The sequence below is a fragment of the Schistocerca gregaria genome, chromosome 4, assembly GCF_023897955.1.
Source record: "Schistocerca gregaria isolate iqSchGreg1 chromosome 4, iqSchGreg1.2, whole genome shotgun sequence".
NCBI lineage: Eukaryota > Metazoa > Arthropoda > Insecta > Orthoptera > Acrididae > Schistocerca > Schistocerca gregaria.
Window position 1 is genome coordinate 705,414,329 of NC_064923.1, and position 20,814 is coordinate 705,435,142.

Consider the following 20,814-nt stretch of genomic DNA (forward strand, 5'->3'; position numbering starts at 1 on the left):
TTAGGGGCACATTCTCACGAAGCTATGATTTCCCGAAACTATATTTTGTTTCCAGTCTTACCCAGTTACGTTACATAATTGTCACGTCGTGGTTTTTTTATTTTTATTTATTTATTATTATTATTATTTTTTTTTTTTTTTACGGCAACCAGTAACTTCCCCAGACTTTCTTCGAACCGCGATGCAATGTTTGTTTTCTTATGGACAGGACCCATGTTCATGCAGAGACGGTCAAACGATTGCTAAAAAGCAGGTACCACGGTAGTGTAATATATTTTCATTGACTCGTGCACAAAAGAAGGCGGCCCAGAGACACCAAAAGGTTTCAGATAGATTGTATGCTAGTAGGGCAGGCATCCATAAACCAGGTTCTAAATTGTAAAACGTTCTCAGAAGCAGATGTCAACTCCGACCATAATTTATTAGTGATCAAATACAGCCTAAAGCTGAAGAAACAGCACAAAATAGATGAGATCTGGATAATTTGAAAGAACAAGGGATAGCTGGAAGTTTCGAGAGGAATGTTAGTCAAATACTGACTGAAAGGGGAAAAGAATACAAGAGAAGATGAGGAGAAAGCTCTGACAGACGAAATAGTGGTGGCAACAGAGGAAAAACCGTTGAAAAGCAAGCCACAGAAGTAATAGTTGGATAACAATCGGATCGCTGAGTTAAACTGATCTACATCTACATGGATACTCTGCAAATCACATTTAAGTGCCTGGCAGAGGGTTCATCGAACCACCTTCAAAATGCTCTATTATTCCAATTTCGTATAGCGCGTGGAAAGAATGAACACCCATATCTTTCCGTACGAGCTCTGATTTCCCTTATTTTGTCTTGGTGATCGTTCCGCCCTATGTAGGTCGGTGTCAAAAAAATATTTTCGCATTCGGAGGAGAAAGTTGGTGACTGGAATTTCGTGAGAAGATTCCGTCGCAACGAAAAACGCCTTTTTTTTAATGATGTCTATCTCAAATCCTGTATCATTTCTGTGACACTCTCTCCCATATTTCGCGATAATACAAAACGTGCTGCTTTTCTTTGAACTTTTTCTATGTACTCCGTCAGTCCTGTCAGGTAAGAATCCCACACCAGGCAGCAGTATTCTAAAAGAGGACGGGCAAGTGTAGTTTAGTCTCCTTAGTAGGTCTGTCACATTTTCTAAGTGTCCTGCCAATAAAACACAGTCTTTGATTAGCCTTCCCCACAACATTTTCTATGTGTTCCTTCCAATTTAAGCTGTTCGTTATTGTAATGCTTAGGTATTTAGTTGAATTTACGGCTTTTAGATTATACTAATTTATCGTGTAACCGAAGTTTAACGAGTTCCTTTTAGCGCTCATGTGGATGACTTTCCGTTATTTATGGTCGACTGCCACTTTTCGCACCATTCAGATATCTTTTATAAATGGTTTTGCAGTTTGTTTGGACTTTATTAGTCGATAAACGACAGCGTCATCTGAAAACAACCGAAGACGGCTGCTCACATTGTCTCCAAAATCGTTTATATAGATAAGGAACAGCAAAGGGCCTATAACACTACCATGTGGAACGCCAAAATCTCATTTCTGTTTTACTCGATGACTTTGCGTCGATTACTACGACCTCTCTGAAGGTAATTACAAATCCAGCCACACAACTGAGACAATATTCCATAAGCACGCAATTTCACTACGAGCCGCTTGTGTGGTACAGTTTCAAAAGCCTTCCGGAAATCCAGAAATACAGAATCGATCTGAAATCCCTTGTCAATAGCACTCATCACTTCATGTGAATGAAGAGATAGTTGTGTTTCACAGGAACGATGCTTTCTAAATCCATGTTGGCTGTGTGTCAATAGACCATTTTCTTCGAGGTAATTCATAATGTTCGGACACAATATATCTTCTAAAATCCTGCTGCATATCAACGTTACCGATATAGGCCTGTAATTTAGTAGATTACTCCTTTTACCTTGAAAGAAAACAAATGAAGCAGATAACAGGCAATATTGATGTCTAAAAAATGAGATATAATAATTTAAAATAAGAGTATATTTTAATCCAAGTAGGAACAACCAACACTGCAGGCTACTGCCATTCTGACAATTTCTTTCGGCTGTGGACCCCGTTGAAAGTAAAATCCTTTATGTAGTTCAGAAGAAAAACAAAAGACTCAAAATAGAGTCCTGTGATTTAACATGTCTGCTACGTATACCGAATGCCTGTTGCCATCTCATCAACATAGAACTGATATCCTCTGTTGTCATGCCGTTAAGGCAAAAACTATAACATACGAATACTGCTAATAAACCTCCCGCTCAAACTGCACACTGAGCTGTCCAAAAACGCGAACTCTTTATCTTTTGAACGAAATGATATAAGATTTTTCTTGGGTTGGCATCAGCCATGCACAGCGATGAACTGCACTTTACTTTTGTAGCAATGACTGATTCAAAAAATTTCCTGTTCATCTTCTTATTGTAATACAGAATATCCAATTATCTTAATTTTATGCAGCTGCTACTCGCTTTGGATATAGTTGACACTCCTATGTCTTATTTACACAGGGTATCGTAAGCAAACACATATTTTAGCAACGTTAGACCTTACTGTTAAGTTACAGAAAAAAAATTACGTCCAATTTACCTGATAAGTACTCCCTTTTAGCAAAGATCTCGGGACTCGTTTTCAATACAGAGGCCATCAGTTGTTGAGCAGCAACTGAGTCGTTAAAAATAAGCATTTGCAAAAACTATAGCGCTTGGACGTATAACCATGGAAAGATAGATTTTTTACGTATGTGTAACTTAATTTACCCCTCCACGAAGTAAATGTAGGCACGGCACATCTCTCTAAATGACCCGTCTGGATACCAGGATATATATATATATATATATATATATATATATATATATATAACTTTTTGCAAACATATCACGAAGATCCTAATTCAGTTTAGTCAGAGAATTCATTTTTCCATTTTAGACAATTCTTACGAACTAGTATAGCCTTGTTCTTTTCTTTTAAGTTACGTTATCTAATGTACATGGTACATGATGAATACTTTTTTCAAAATTTGGTTCAATAATAGTCACACCAAACCAAGTAGAAAGTCCATTTAATATGCATCAGAAAGTCTTTCGGTTCTCACTAACGAAAATATCTTCGATCTTTTTTTTCACATATGAGTTATCGATTAGAACGGATGGAATAGATGATTATTACAATCATTATTTGTGAGCTGACGAATGGCGTCACGGTACTATTCAACCTGGACACAAGCAATAGTTACAGAATTTTAGGTGTCTGTCTGGTAGATCTAGACAATTCTCGTAAAACCTCTTGCAGGTGTTGTGCATAAGTACTTTATTTACAATGCTTATTCAGATTTGCCAAAGGAAATGACCCTATGGATACAGGGAAGCATGGTTTTATGTCGTCAATAAATCAAAACACAGGAACTTCGTATGAATTTTTACATCAGCGTTTTGGTGTTTGAAATCTCCTTCCAGTGTATGTAAAACTTTTTTCGGGTATGCAAGCCACAAGGGAAACTAAACAGTCGAATTTAACAGAGTACAGAACATGTCTCTGAAATCGACAACACTCTTTAGAAACCAGATAGAAAGGTACGTGTAATTCGTTTAGCACGCTGTTAGTAGTGAAGGCAGAAGTACCATACTCTGTCATTCAGTATGTCATAATGACGCCAAAAACTGATTAATAAAAATTCTAAAGACAGTAGAAATCTTATTTTTATGATTCATTGACAAAATGTACGCAGTACCTGGTTTCCACTTCGCAGAAGAATGCATTTTTCTGACCACACGGGAGATCATTGAGTCCGCCGTCCCTGTGAATGGCCCCACAGTCTTCTCCTGGATTTCCCATGAAATTCTGGCCCACGTTGTCCGGACCCTTCGACCACCAGCGAGAGTAATCCAGCGTGTACAGAGGTTCTCCTAGATTTGCAGAGAGACATAGGACAGGATGTAATTCACATTGCACGAACTTTATTCTGAGTTGTACAAACAGGCGAAAACAACTAAGGTATTCCGTTCGGTCTGATACTTTGAACGCTGTATATCTCTGAGGAGCATATTCAGCCTACTAACTCTTCTGCGCTGCTAGGACAGTCGTAAAGTTTTGGTTATTATCTCGAAAAAATACAGCATGAGTAAGGAGGAAAGGTACATGCTTTGAGGGGCAACAGTATGAATGATTCTGGACAAAAATTTCATATGGACACGTGCCCTATTCCGAATGGTTTCCTAGATAGAGTATATTTAATGCGGCCTATTTTTATTTATTTTATACGTTATTCAAACGCTGTCATTGTTTACAACGTACCACAATAGTTTAAAGGAAGGCGAGGCGAACAGTTTGATGCATGACACTTGTGGTCTGTCAAGGCGGGGAGCTACCGAAAATTGGGCTTCAAAAACTACCAAAGCGCATGCGCGTCGAGCCAGATTTTCAATATTCTCGCGAACTCTTCACGCAAACTATTAGTCCTAGAGAAAAAATGGATAGGACCTTTCTTTGTAGGAAATTTATCGTAGTTTAACTCTGTACTGCGACACGTTTTCGTTGGAGGGTGAGGTTTACGCGTTATATAAGGAAAACGTGCAAATGTGATACTGAATGTGTTCTACCTCGGAAACCATTCGGAACAGAGCATATGTCCATGTAAAATTTTTCGTTCAGAATCGCTAATACTATTACCCCTCACAGAATGTTCCTTACCGCCTGACCCACCCTGTATAACTTACATAATTAATATTTCCTTCGTTTGTTGGTACATATCTGCAGTTCCGGTAAACATTATAGGTCTGGTGCTGCATTACCTTAGCACTCCGACAGAGGAGCCTAAATGAAGTGATACAGTCCACTGGTAAAGCGGAGTGTGCAAGGGGGCTAGTCGCAAGGTTTAACTGATAAAATGAATGTTGGTTGCGCCGTTTCGACTTGAAACCTCTAGCGGTGTACCACAGTACTGTGACGTGGGGATTTTAATCTGTACCAAGAATGCGCACATGCACCCACACATATACAAAAGATTAATTACGTACATTTTAGTTTCGATATGATACTTAAAACTTTATGACCAACGTTCACACAAATAATGATACTTTCAACGTGCCCAAACTCTGAGATACATGAACAGTTTCAGTTATAGAGAATTTAGGTGCTTTCAACTACGGAACCTGGGGATAAGTCTCACTTATAGACGTCCTTTACTTGTCTACATCTACGTCGACATACATACTCCACAAGCTGCCACATGTACCTTGTACCACTACTAGTCATTCCTTTCAAATGCAGTCAGGGAAAAGCTATTATATGCTGCTGTAGAGACCCTAATTTGTCTTATCTTGTCTTCGCAGTCCTTATGTCAAATGTACGTCGCCGGTTGTAGGATCGTTCTGCAGTCAGCCGCGATCGCCGGTTATCTAAATTTTCACAAGAGCATATCGCGAAAAGAATATCGTCTTCCCACCAGGGATGGTCATTTGAATGATGAAATCTGTTACAGGTGTAAAATTTATTTACTTCTAAAAAGAAAAGGGCAACGTAGTTTCAGAACTTGTATCCCATCTTCAGGTGCATATTAAAATGTTAATCCCTAAGAAATGCATTTTAACCTCAGTTACGCATCCTTTGGGGACTCACATTTTAATATGCACCTGAAGATGGAATACATGTCCTGAAACCGGGATGTATATTCCTTTTTAGAAATAAATAACTTCTGCAGTCATTGATGATGAGCAACAGTTGTGGACGTCGCGTGAAGAGAAACATGATTCCCATGCAAATTCACGAAGGAGCTCCGTAAAACTCCTCTGTTGATAGAACCTCCGGGTAACAAATCTAGCATCACACCTCTACATTGCTTCGATGACTTCCTTTAATTCGACCCGATAGAGTTCCCAAATGTTCGAGTAGTACTCATGAATGGATCGAACTAGTGTTCAGTGCACACTCCATTTCCTATGATTTTGCAACGGACCGCGTAGGTACTTAACTGACGTGTCTATGTCAAGCTGTACACCACTAATACTATATTGTACTGTATTTGTTTTTCCTATTCATCTGCATTAACTTACACTGCTATACATTTAGAGGAAGCTGTCATACACGATACCAAGTATAAATTCTGTGTAAGTCTTCTCGTACCCTCCTACATTCACTAAGCTTTCCTGTACTCTGTAGCCGCATCAGGTAACAGATGCAGACTGCTTCTCTCCCTATCGGCCAGATCTTATGTTTATTCGTACACCGGGTGTTTCCGTTAGAGGGAGCAAAAATTTAGCAGGATGTAGAGGATGCTCCACTGAACAATTTGAGGTAGTGTACCTGGGATAGTAGAAGCCAGTTTAGGGAGATAATAGGAATAAAATCACATTACTGTGTACTTTTTTATTTACTTTAGTTACAGTTATCTGCAAATACTATCATTGATACAATGAGTGTACTATGTGTACTGTGTCTTACAAAATGTACTGAAACTGACGGCCAACAACCTTAATGCAAAAATGACATCGGCGAGCAAGAATCTGACGCACACTGACACACATCCCTGGTGTGTTTCAAATCACATCGCAGGCAGCTACGATTCTGGCAACTAAGTCCAGGCCGGCCGCTGTGGTCGAGCGGTTCTAGGCGCTTCAGTCCGGAATCACGCGGCTGCTACGGTCGCAGGTTCGAATCCTGCCTCGGGCATTGATGTGTGTGACGTCATTAGGTTAGTTACGTTTAAGTAGTTCTAAGTCCTAGGGGACTGATGACCTCAGAAATTAAGTCCCATAGCGCTTAGAGCCATTTGAACTATTTGAACTAATTCCATCTACGTATCCACCGCAGGCTGAAACACAAGTGACTTTAGATATCCCCATAGGAAATAATCAAGGGGATTCAGGTCAGGTGACTTCGCAGGCCGTGGAATAGGGCCTCCCTTCGACTTCAGCGACCAGGAAATACAGCACTGAGATGGTTGCGGACATCCAAACTGTAGAGAGGCGGTACACAGTCATGTTGTATTCACTTCCTCTCACTTACAGCCAAGGGTACGTTCTCCAACAACTCAGGCCACTTTATACACAAGTAAAGTAAAGAAAACGTGGATAATACTTCCTAGTAACCAGGCTCGTCTTCCTTGTTTCCTGGCAGGAAATAAAGAAATTATATTATTAAATAAACAACGCAGTGCTTGTAAACTTGGTCGCACGTTAGTTGTAAATAAGCTGGAAGACAGTAATGCTAGACAAAGCAGTAGACAAGTTTACTTCCATATCTCCTTAAGTTGGCTTTTCCGACCCCAGGCTCCTAACCTCAAATTGTTCAGTGCAGCATTCTCTATGTTACATTTTTGCACGCTCTTGCTGAAACACCCTGTATACAGAAGAAGAGCGATTCTATTACACTTCCCTGGGGCACCCCTGACGATACACTTGTCTCCGATGAACACTCGCCCTCCAGGATAACGTTCGGAGGTCTGTTAGTTAAATAGTTTTGAAGCTACGTATACATCTGAGAACCTATTAAGTATGCTCGACCTTCTTTAAGAGTCTGCATTGCGGCAATGTCTAACATTTCCCAGAAATCTTGGAATAATGGATCTGTCTGTTGCCCTTCATTCATGGTTCGCAGTATTCGCGTCCTCTTGTACTGAAGACCATCCCCGGAAGCTGAGTGGTCAGCACGACGGAATGACAGTCCTAAGGGCCCGGGTTCGATTCCCGGCTGGGTCATAGATTTACTCCGCTCAGGGACTGGGTGTTGTATTGTCCTAATCGTCATCATTTCATCCCCATCGACACACAAGTCGCCGAAATCGAAAAACTTGCACCCGGCGAACTGGCTACCGGACGGGAGGTCTTAGTCACACGACATCTTTTTTTATTGTATTGAAAAGTATGTAACATACCACTGTTGCTTAACTTACATGTCGAAATTGCAGTGAAGACAGCAAAGGAAACGGAGAAGAGTAATACAATCGCAAGAGAAACAGCCTCTTGGATAAAGTAGGGCTTTGAGTAGAAATGACAGCATCAGTAGAGTAGAATGTGGGTGGCGGATAAAAAAAGTTAAAACGAAAGTGATTATACACACAGGCGAAACTGAGTTTGTTACGATGACGACGAACGAATCGTCGCCAATGTGAATGACTGGTGGCCAATGCTAAATAGAAACATACAAATCTCTTCTTTGCATATGCAGTAGGTTTGTCAGTGAAGTCGACAAGGAGCTGGCTGCATGGTCTGGGTCTATAACGTCTAAAATAATTAGAAGTCGCTGGTAAAAAAATAATATATTGTAATTAACTGGTGGTATAGGAGCCTTCATAGTCAGGAGGAATATAATTACAAGCAGAGAGCTACAGAGGCATCACATAGGCCATACTTTAACTAAGCGCCTTGTTGGAGGTTGCTTCGTATCAGCTGAAGGCAATACTACTTCCCTACTTGACGTCCAGAGCTAAAATAGCCGTGCGCTCGCTAGAAACTTATTACAAGCCGTGGCACGGCGCTAGTCTTCACTCGCGGGTGCAGCGATACCAGTACGGACCGCGGTCGATAACTGCAGACCCTAACAAGTGTGGTATCGAACGTTGGTACCACAGAGTTGCTTAACGTAAAGCACGAGGAAGGAACAGGAGAAAAAGAGACGAAGAATTGTTCGCATCTACGACGACAGATTACACAGTAGTGACGGAGGTACTGCAGCTTAGTTAGAACAGACCAACAAAGTTGTCTTTGCTAAAAATTCTCTAGCAGTATCTGATTTGTCTCAGCACTGGAGAAGTTCCTGTAAATGTACGGAAAGAAAATGAAGTGGAACTCTGCTGCTGCATCCAGGTATATATCTCGCTTAAGTAGCGGAGAGGAAAGATTGTAGAAACTTTCAGAGATTAGAAAATACAAAATGAGTTACCGAGGATGTCGGATGGCAGTAGATAGGAATTATTACAAAATTAGTTAAGGACAGCAGGAGATGGAGTACGGGATTAACACACTAGAAAAAGTGTTGATTTAAAAACACTGTAATGGTAGAGACAGAAGCGAACTGGCTGCGTCCAAGTCGTGTATTAATGTATGACCGCTAAACAGCCCAACTGACTAATGCCTAATAAACTTTAGTGACTGTCATCTCACATCACAAAAGAAATTCGTTCTTTGATTCCGTTCGGGAGATAAAAACAATTCTTTTCGCGAAAATTCATACTGCCCAGTGTAATACTCTTTTGGCTTGATGAGTTAATGTTGAGAATCTGCCCCAGTTAAGGATGGTGTAAGTTATATTGCCTATCTTAAGGTCCCTCAAATATTTTCCAGGCCAGTTTTCCTTTACCCACCCTGTACTAAATGTACAGTGTATAGATCTGTGATTAGTAGTCCCTCACGGGGGTAGGTGGTACAAAAGGAGGAAGATGAAGACTGCTGAATAAAAATTTCTCGAGCTTCCAGCCGAGTCAAGTGATTAAAATTACACGAGGTTGCGGCCAGGCACACCTTGGCCATTGTCAGGTGGTATGACTGCCAGCAGGTTGCAGGTGCGCCCTTTATACTCACTTGCGCGTGAGAGAAGATTCTTGACAACAATGTCTTCCAACGAAGAGCTCTTCAATTCAGCGTCTTTCTTATCATTCTCGATGTTGGACTGCGTCGGAGTTTTCGATGAAAATCTTTTTCCAGTAGTGAGCAAGTCTTCGTATCATAGTCCGCGTATTCTATAATCACGGCTACATTCCCTTTGTCAGCAGGAAGGACCACAATGGTGTCTTCATTGTGTAGTGGTCGCAGGCCATTTCGCTCAGCCCTGGTCATGTTGGGCTCTGCTAACATTTGCTTTCGTGAGAATACGGCTCCTTTCACGCCGTAGATCACCCGCTGTTTCATTTGGGAGCTTTCGGACTGATTGTTCGACGCCACTTACTACAGGCAGGAACGTCCCGCGTCGAAGGTCATTTGTTATCTGACTTCGACTTAAAATTAAAACAAACGCGAGAGTCTCAGAAATCCTGGGACTGATATCTTGCCATTATCAATGTCGATAACAGGTAAAAATCGTAGAGGTTATCGACTGTCAGGCTGGATGAACTGTCGCTATACGTTTGTTCGGAACCCTCAGATTCAGAGTCATACCCGCACCTGAACAATATTTTTAAATAGCTTCCAATATGTTTCATTCAGTGAGATAATTCGTCTCCTCGGGACCAGTTTGAAAACTATTATAGAGTGGCGTTCACATAAATATGATATCATTAAAAGCGTAACAAAGAATTAACTTTGACTCTCCTGTAGTAACTCACAGTGCAGGAACCAGGGGTTACGTAACTTGTCCACTTGCTGGAGCTGACATTAAATAAATGAAAAAGAAGGAAAATACACTCTGTTCTCTTAGTCAACTGCCTCGCTTTGAAGGTTTATCTAAGTGCGATGTGCACCAACGAAGAAAAGGTAGAAATAATACTCATCTATGGGGAATGTAAATTGGTGTACTACATATACCCATACTGTAAACAAGAAAACTTTATTGCATATTACTGTTTTGCCAACTTACATTATCCAAACAGGAGCACCATTTCTACCTTCTCTTCGTTGGTGCAGTTTGTACTCACACTAAATTTCAACTGAAGATGTTTGACTGGATAATCAGTACGCGCTTTTCTTGTTTCCATCTGTTTACTGTCAACTCCAGCAAGTGGACGAGTTACCTTAACCTGGGTTCCTGCTCTGTGTGCTAATATACGAGAGTCGAAGTAAACTTTTTTTCATAATGTTATGTTTACGTATCTTGTACTCTGTGATACGTTTTTGGATAAGTTTTGATAACATGACTGTAGAGTACCGAGCGAAAAAATACAGGGTGCTATTCGTATCTTCATGACGAACATACGAGGGTTGGAACTTAAATAGTGGCAACTATTTATTCACAACCGATGCAAAAGAGATACTGTCCTTCAAAGTAGTCACCAGCGTTGTGCAGAACCCGTAGCCAGCGATGTGAAAGACGTAGTATACCGTTAGCAGGGCCTGTTTTGTTGATGGTGCGAATAGAGCGGTCTACTGGCTGTCGTATCTCTGGAACAGTTCTGAAGCGAATGCCACGAAGTGGTTCCTTCATCTTCGGAATCAAATCAAAGTCACAAGGACTTAAATACGGGGAGTATGGTGGATGGTACAGTACTTCCCAGACCCATCGACCGAACAGAGAAGCTACAGCTTGCGCTGTACGCGCCCGCGCATTGTCGTGCAAAATGATGGGTGGGTTGAGCAGAAAGTGTCGCCGCTTCTTTCGCAAAGCTGGTCGCAGGTGATGCTCCAGAAACGAACAATAATACGGTCTACCGTGGAGGAACGTAATGCGTTAGGATAATAACATCACAGTCGTACACGAGAATCACCATAACTTTACACCGTTCCGTTCGCACCATCGACAGAACAGGCTCTGCTAACTGCATACTACACTCTCCACATCGCTGGCAACGAGTTCTACACAACGCTGGTGACTACTTTGAAGGACAGTTACAGGTGCAAACTCGTAACTCTTTTGTATCGGTTGTAATAAATACACTACTGGCCATTAAAATTGCTACACCAAGAAGAAATGCAGATGATAAACGGGTATTCATTGGACAAATATATTATACTAGAACTGACATGTGATTACATTTTCACGCGATTTGGCTGCATAGATCCTGAGAAGCCAGTACCCAGAACAACCACCTCTGGCCCTAATAACGGCCTTGATACGACTGGGCATTGAGTCAAACAGAGCTTGGATGGCGTGTACAGGTACAGGTGCTCATGCAGCTTCAACACGATACCACAGTTCATCAAGAGTAGTGACTGGTCTATTTTGACGAGCCAGTTCCTCGGCCACCATTGACCAGACGTTTTTAGTTGGTGAGAGATCTGGAGAATGTGCTGGACAGCGCAGCATTCGAACATTTTCTGTATCCAGAAAGGCCCGTACAGGACCTGCAACATGCGGTCGTGCATTATCCTGCTGAAGTGTAGGGTTTCGCAGGGATCGAATGAAGGACAGAGACACGGGTCGTAACACATCTGAAATGTAACGTCCACTGTTCAAAGTACCGACAATGCGAACAAGAGCTGACCCTGAGGTGTAACCAATGGCACCCCATACCATCACGCCGGGTGATACGCCAGTATGGCGATGACGAATACACGCTTGGTGCGTGGAATTAGCCGAGCGCTCTGAGGCGGTGCAGTCATGGACTGTGCGGCTGGTCCCGGCGGGGGTTCGAGTCCTCCCTCGGGCATGGGTGTGTGTGTTCGTCCTTAGGATAATTTAGGTTACGTAGTGTGTAAGCGTAGGGACTGATGACCTTAGCAGTTAAGTTCCATAAGATTTCACACAATTGAAAATCGAATAGACGCTTCCAATGTGCGTTCACCGCGATGTCGCCAAACACGGATGCGACCATCATGGTGCTGTAAACAGAACCTGGATTCATCCGAAAAAAATGACGTTTTGCCATTCGTGCACCGAGGTTCGTCGTTGAGTACACCATCGCAGGCGCTCCTGTCTGCGATACAGCGTCAAGGGTAACCACAGCCATGGCCTGCGAGCTGATAGTCCATGCTGCTGCAAACGTTGTCGAACTGTTTGTGCAGATGGTTGTTGTCTTGCAAACGCCCCATCTGTTGACTCAGGGATCGAGATGTGGCTGCACGATCCGTTACAGCCATGCAGATAAGATGCCTGTCGTCTCGACTGCTAGTGATACGAGGCCGTTGGGATCCAGCACGGCGTTCCGTATTACCCTCCTGAACCCACAAATTCCATATTCTGCTAATAGTCATTGGATCTCGACCAATGCGAGCAGCAATGTCGCGATACGATAAACCGCAATCGCGATAGGCTACAAACGGACCTTGCCAAAGTCGGAAACGTGATTGCACGCATTTCTCCTCCTTACACGAGGCATCACAACAACGTTTCACCAGGCAACGCCGGTCAACTGCTGTTTGTGTACGAGAAATCGCTTGGAAACTTTCCTCATGTCAGCACGTTGTGGGTGTCACCACCGGCGCCAACCTTGTGTGAATGTTCTGAAAAGCTAATCATTTGCATATACAGCATCTTCTTCCTGTCGGTTAAATTTCGCGTCTGTAGCATTTCATTTTTGTGGTGTAGCAATTTTAATGGCCAGTAGTGTAGTTGCCACTATCCAAGTTCCAAACCTCATAGATGGAAGAAAGGCAGTCATGTTGGTTGATGTTCCCCTGGTAGCTAATACTGCTATTTTTCTGCTTCTTTATGAAAATTGATTTCGTGTGGTCAAAATGAATGGGAGGCTCTGTATAACAAAAACAGGAATGGTGTCATTACTGAACCCTGTGGAACACCAAAAGTAATGTATACTCACCGAGAAGAAGATTCGTTATGAAATCTGCGTGAGCTCTCTAACGTGATCCTTTGCTACCTTTCAGTTAAAATGCTCGGTTGCAATAATCGGGTGTAGAGAGTGGCATTTTCCTGTTTCAGTGATAAAGATCATGCCATAGCGAGCGAGAAATAATAGTGAAGAATGTGCATGAAAAAGTGAACGAACCGTAAATTGTGAGGTACTGGCCCTCGTTAAACTGGTCGTGGAATCCGATGAAGGCGAAGTCTGCGCGCGGCGAGTCCTTGTAGAGCAGGCGAGCCCCGAACAGCCGCTGGAGAACGGAGGCCTCGTAGCTGGAGTGGACGACGGCCAGGTGCGCGCCCTCGCTGGCGCACGCCCTGCGCGCCCCCTCCCAGTCCAGCGCCTCCGGGTGCAGTTTGTACAGGCTGGCACCGAAGCGCGCGTAGCCCAGGCGCAGCGCGTGCGACTCCACGGCTGTGCTCGCCGCAGGGCCTGTGGGCCAGTTCCAAGGGTTTCAACCAGTCAACTGCTGACCTACGTCCTGATACCTAATACAATGTAAAGCATCGGGAAACATACCGCACCTAACTGTCGTAACTTTATGAAAGTAAGTGACACAGTTTAGAAGTAGGAAATGGTACACTCATTAAGAAATAATAAAATTAAAATTAGAAAAAATAAAAAAAGTGTACCACGAAGGAATTATTCGAATGGGGCAGGAAACGATAGATGCGACGTACATATGCAGACAAATCAATATTCAAGAAAGGTAGCAGGAGTAATCCATTAATTTACAGGCGAATATCGTTAACGGCGATATGCAGCAGGATTTTGGAACATATATTGTGTTCGAACATTATGAATTACCTCGAAGAAAACTGTCTATTCACACACAGTCAACATGGTTTTAGAAAACATCGTTCCTGTGAAAAAAAAAAATTGGTTCAAATGGCTCTGAGCACTATGGGACTTAACGTCTATGGTCATAAGTCCCCTAGAACTTAGAACTACTTAAACCTAACTAACCTAAGGACATCACACACATCCTTGTCCGAGGCAGGATTCGAACCTGCGACCGTAGCGGTCACGTGGCTCAAGACTGAAGCGCCTAGAACCGCACGGCCATACCGGCCGGCCTGTGGAACACAACTATCTCTTTATTGACATGAAGTGTTGAGTACTATTGACAAGAGATTTCAGATCGATTCCATATTTCTGGAGTTCCGGAAGGCTTTTAACACTGTACCATACAAGCGGCTCGTAGTAAAATTGCGTGCTTATGGAATATCGTCTCAGTTATGACACTGGATTTGTGATTTCCTGTCAGAGAGGTCACAGTTCGTAGTAATTGACGGAAAATCATCGAGTGAAACAGAAGTGATTGCTGGCGTTCCCCAAGGTAGTGTTATAGGCCCTTTGCTGTTCCTTATCTATATAAACGATTTGGGAGACAATCTGAGCAGCAGTCTTAGGTTGTATGCAAATGACGCTATCGTTTATAGACTAATAAAGTCACCAAAAGATCAAAACAAATGGCAAAACGATTTAGAAAAGATATCGGAGACATGACTTGGCCACAACCTGGGAGATGTTTCCAGAATGAGATTTTCACTCTGCAGTGGAGTGTGCGCTGATGTGAAGAGGACGGGGCGTGAATCGTGCTTGGCTAGCTCAGATGGTAGAGCACTTGCCCGCGAAAGGCAAAGGTCCCGAGTTCGAGTCTCGGTCCGGCACACAGTTTTAATCTGCCAGGAAGTTTCACTGTGCTGTCTGTGACATTGTTATTTAGCCTTCTTTCGGTTTCGGTTCTAAACCATCATCAACGGCAGAAAAATTATCACACCTGTATCACTGTCATACGTCCTCCGACATAAATTACCATTAAAACCATAATTGCCAATAACAATAAAAATTGTAACAAGATGAAAATATGACGGCACGTGTACATCACATGTATTGAAGTAATCGCGGTCTGAGGCGCCTTGTCACGGTTCGCGCGGCTTCCCCCCGTCGGAGGTTCGGATCCTCCCTCGGACATTTGTCTGTGTGTGTGTGTTTTGTCCTTATCGTAAGTTAGTTTAAGTTAGGTTAAGTAGTGTGTAAACCCAGGGATCGATGACCTCGGCAGTTCGTTCCCACAGGAACTTACCACAAATTTCCAAACTGATTGAAGTAATCCAAAGTTTCGCCCCTATCTGCTAAGGACATCTTCATTACAGGTTGTAGCTTTTATGAAGGTCCAATTCACTCTCTGACGTGTTACTGACTGAAATACAATTTAGTATTCGAGTGCTCCTGCACAGAGGTGGGACGTCATGTCTTCAAAACTCGTGTGAAACTGACCGTTGTCGGTTACTGTCACCTGCTGTTGTGAAGACCCCTCGGAGGAAAACTGTCTAACACCATAACACAGATGGAATATTTGTCCAAATATTTTCCTTAGATATGACCTAATTTTGTGTTAGTAAATATGCTGACTTTTTGTAACCTCGAAATTTCACCTGTGAATGAAGTTAACACATGTTTTTTTTGTATCTGATATGCTTCTGTAAACACTTTTTAACAAGCTTTGAATTTTTTTTTTGTAAATTATTATTATGCTGGCTCACTGTCAGTTGGGAAACTTTAGGAACAGATGGGTGTTTTATATTTGTCAGAGAGTGTGATGGTAGCAACGCATCTCGGTATTGCATTGTTATATCAGGATGTGTCGAGCGTTGGGCACTCCAGTACCAGCCATGGATAGAGAGAGGGACAGAGGGGGGGAGAGTGCTTGTGTGTGTATCTCATGCAAGACGATAAGTTGGTCAGTGTGAAGTCTGTGAGACATAGTGGGAGTGAAGTATGGTGGAAAATGACTTAAGCTCCAAATAACATCAGGATCTTGCCCCAAAATCATCTGCATTTAATCAGAGTATTCACACAGACTGGAACTAACGGAGTATATTAGCAGATGCTGACACCATCGTCTCTACAGTATCGGCAGCCTGTAAGACGGTTAACATGAAACTGGTTCAGAACTTTTGTAGAGCTTACCCACCGATTGTCCGTGATAATTGAACAATAATGTTAGTCATTCAGAATTAAAAAAAAAAAAAACCTCCCGTAGCGCCTAGAACCGCTCGGCCACATCGGCCGGCCTAAAATTGTCGTTTCCCAATTTTGTCATTAACCTCAGTCCTTGTTCACAGACAAGGATCCTTTATCTTTCCTACTATAATAGAACTGAATGTCGTTAATCTGTCAAATAAATTTTATATTTCAAAAGTTATACCACTTTTATTTTATTGGCTCCGACATCGATCAGTAGTGATTCCTTGCCTTTCCAGTAAGGTGGAGTAAGGCCGTCACTAAATGGAGATTATGTTGAAAAATAATGTTTTGTGCCCAAAAGAGTGGGGAATAATATGATGTATTCAAATCCTGAACAATAGAACGATCAGTAGAGTGATTCCTTGCCTTTCCAGTAAGGTGGAGTAAGGCCGTCACTAAATGGAGAATATGTTGAAAAATAATGTTTTGTGCCAAAAAGAGTGGGTAATAATACTGTATGATGTATTCAAATCCTGAACAATAGAACGATCAGTAGAGTGATTCCTTGCCTTTCCAGTAAGGTGGAGTAAGGCCGTCACTAAATGGAGATTATGTTGAAAAATAATGTTTTATGCCCAAAAGAGTGGGTAATAATACTGTATGATGTATTCAAATCCTGAACAATAGAACGATCAGTAGAGTGATTCCTTGCCTTTCCAGTAAGGTGGAGTAAGGCCATCACTGAATGGAGATTATGCTGAAAAATAATGTTTTGTGCCCAAAAGAGTGGGGAATAATATGGTGTGTTCAAATCCTGAACAAAACCAGCCTGCTTTCAGATAAAAAATATGTTCTTCAGTTTCTGAACGCCCCTCAGAATTAAACTTACGCTACTTGAGAGTATCCCTATCTTAGGTCAATGAAATTCTGTGGAAACGTGTGAAAGAGAAATAACGAATAAATCATTGGAAGAAACACATTACGATTTCCATATGAGAGGGTTGAAATCTAGTCATCTTCGTGATTACGCAGTTTGGAACGATCGGCCAATGATTCGACTTGCTGCTGAGGGGTGCCGAGGGCCAATTGCACCACAAATTGTTCAAGAAGTGACTGTCGCCATGGCTGAGAATGTTGGACGCACTATGCGAGCTTCAAGCAGTGCACAAACTCTGTCGCGACAGCTGAACATTCCATGGTCCACTGTTCGCATAGTGCTGCGAACAATTGTGACATTGTACAAGCTTCACATTACTCGTTATCATTTGTCACTGACGCAGACCTTCGGGTAGAGTTTGCTCTTACGTTTCTTGCAATGTTGAAGTTGATGACATGTGACCCTGGAACGTTTTGTGAAATAATGAATCTCACTGTACGCTCATTTGGGCAGTCAACACTCATAATTGTCGCATTTGGGGATCGTGACCACCATCGAACATTCATGAAATTCGCCTGCACAGTGAGTGTGACAGTGTGGCTTAACGGCACAGTACATTACTGATGCAATTTTCTTTGAGGAACTCGGACCCCAAGGAGTGAGGATATGCAACGTGAACGGGACACGTTATTGTGATATGCATCGCCAACATGTGATTTCTGCTCTTCGGGAGAGAGGTGTTTTGGACTCAACTGTTTTGATGCGCGAAGGAGTTCTGCCTCACATTACTAGTGAGGTCCAACAGTTACTCCGTAACACATTTGGAGGAAACAGAATCCTTGGCCTATCGTTCCAAACTGCGTAACCACCAAGATCAGCAGTTTTCAACCTTCTGATGTGGAAATTAAAATGTGTTTCTTTCAATGGCTTATTCGTTATTTCTCTTCCGCATGTCCTTACAAATGCTTCCACAAAGTTTCATTTTTCTACTGAAAGATGTTCGTTTGCAGTGACGTAACTAACTGTAGCCTGCAAGAAATCAGTTAGAATGGGAATGGCATGCGAACATGTATTTTATCTCGTCGCTTATGCGCTTTCCCCTGTACTGAACTTTTCTGACTGCGAGAATGTAAACTGTCAAACCAAAACTGCATGAATTTACGTAACACGAAAACTAAATCTGATGCGACACTATTGATTTCAAAATGGTCCTGGTAGTAAAACAAAACTTGATCTATTTGAAAATAATGGTTCCTGTACTTAGTGATTGCTATCCCTGAAATAATAAAATTTCTTACCTTTATCTGCGCAATGGTAATGCTCTTCGCACTGGTTTCTGTTAGTATTTTAAATTGTATAGTTAGCATACAGCTATTGCGCAAGGCTGTGCTTAGCGTACATTTTAATAAAATCGCATATGATTGAGACAATAATTTATTGAGAAAAATAGTTAATCCAAAACGACATGGATCTGGGAACAATTATTGACTTGACTGATTTGCAGTAACGGTAGGGCACTAACTTTCAAACTTGTATTGTGGCTCTTTGAAAATTAATAATGCTCACAATTGGCACACAATAAACTGATTATACATTAACAATTACTTTTACAAAATCAATGGATGTGAGTGCTATAGATTGTCTCAGTCATCACTTATGAACAGGCGCATTGCATTGGTAAACAAACAGCTTTCTTTACCTTAATTATTTCCGGTATGGTATCTAGTAAATAAAATCATTACTGCCCGTAGCGAGTAGGTATACATCCAGCACACATCAGATACAACACGCTTTTACACCTGAAAGTCCTCCATACATCGCTTTATGTAAACTTACACTAACGCATTACCCATAACACCTTGAACCAGCGATCGCTGTTGAGCAGCGACGCTACTACACAATCGATACTACATTTCACCATCTCTGGTTCAGTATAAAATGTTCTTACAAAATTTTACCCTATGTATGTATCTTTCACTACGATCATTTGCTTTTAATGGTGACCCTCTAAAGTAGGGAAGTTTAATTATGACCATCCGGTATGTAACGGAGGAACAGATAAGCCACAAGTGCAGCAGTTTCAGACAGTTACTTCCTGCCCATTTGATAAGCCGTCGCGCTCGCCCTGGTGTCATACTTCCGCTTGTAACAAAAAAATGGTTCAAATGGCTCTGAGCACTATGGCACTTAACTGCTGAGGTCATCAGTCCCCTGGAACTTAGAACTACTTAAACCTAACTAACCTAAGGACAACACTCACATCCATGCCCGAGGCAGGATCCGAACCGGCGACCGTAGCGGTCGCGCGGTTCCAGACTGTAGCGTCTAGAACCGCTCGGCTACTTCGGCCGGCCGCTTGTAACACAACAATCGATTGTGAGCAATAGGTACAGTGCAACTTTATTTAAGAGGTGTTTACTCGTTACTTGTTAAGCTCTTTGGATCATTGGAGGGAGGTGGTACTTATGATGTATAAATTGTTTAACGTAATAGTGTGCTTAAATAATGGAATTTTATTAAATATGTTTGTTTATGTATGAAAAACTGCAATCTAAAAACTGGTTCATACTTAGGGATTTTGTATTGTATAGTACAAAAGACATAGTGATTCCCCTCCACTACGGAAAAGGTGTGGCGCGAGCTAAAAGGTGGAATTGGCGCTCAATCTGAGCGGGAAGCGAGAGAGCGCAGTGGGCAGTCAGTAGCCAGCAGCCGACCAGTCAATAGTGCAGGTGCCGAGCGAGGCATCCACTACTTAATATGAGATGGTATGGCCTCGGGTGTAATTGTGGCTGTAGAATGGTACTCCCGCTTTGGAAGCGGCTCTAAAAATGATATTCACGCCGCCAAAAAGAACTAAATAGAGCAGATTACTGCCAAAGGAGAGACCAGGTAGTTGCCACGTGCTCGCCACCACTATTGCGCCACTACTTCACCAGATCCAAGAGGTTAGAAATGTATAACAGTATGAACCAGTTTGTATGTGTGATTTAATTTGCAATAATAATTCAAATATTGCTTAACTTTGTGTTCCAATAGTGAATTTATTCCTTTCATGGTACCTAGCAGAGCCCTCTCCTCAAAATTACTGAACACCGAGTATTCTGTGTGTGAAAACTGATAATAATCTGTGTTATTTGCTTATGCCTAATTTCTGAACGCAAAAATATATAAATGTGGATACTCAGATTAATGGTTTCATTGAAATCAAGGGAGAGACTTACTGTTGCATTTATAAAAATCTCTCCAGTGTGTTTTGATTTGCTTCTATCTTACAAATATCAGTGTTTTAATGTTCAGTGAAAATCACTTGCTTCCAAAGTGGTTTTGCATTGGCTTTGTTGCTATTTGAAGTTGATCTTTTACGTGAAGTCATTTCTGAAATTGCAGAGACTTTTGTCAGCACAAATAATGATAAAACGTTGCAAGACAAATGATCTTAAGTGGGGCAGTAGTTCAGTTTTTATCATAATGCAAAATATTTCTGAAAAGTGTGTATAGTTTGCCTATATAAAGACGGGATGGTTTGTGGGTCCCCA

At 41.9% G+C, this 20,814-nt stretch overlaps 1 protein-coding gene across 1 annotated transcript in view; it reads right to left on the bottom strand.

Annotated features, from left to right (window-relative positions):
• Window positions 1-20,814, bottom strand: part of LOC126267875 (macrophage mannose receptor 1-like) — an 89,338-nt gene that overhangs the window by 57,884 nt on the left and 10,640 nt on the right. Inside the window, exons 3-4 of the mRNA XM_049973184.1 lie at window positions 13,570-13,857; window positions 3,772-3,946 (exon numbers count right to left, since the gene is read on the bottom strand). Coding sequence (XP_049829141.1) covers window positions 3,772-3,946; window positions 13,570-13,857 — 463 coding nt within the window. The remainder of the gene's footprint in view (window positions 1-3,771; window positions 3,947-13,569; window positions 13,858-20,814) is intronic.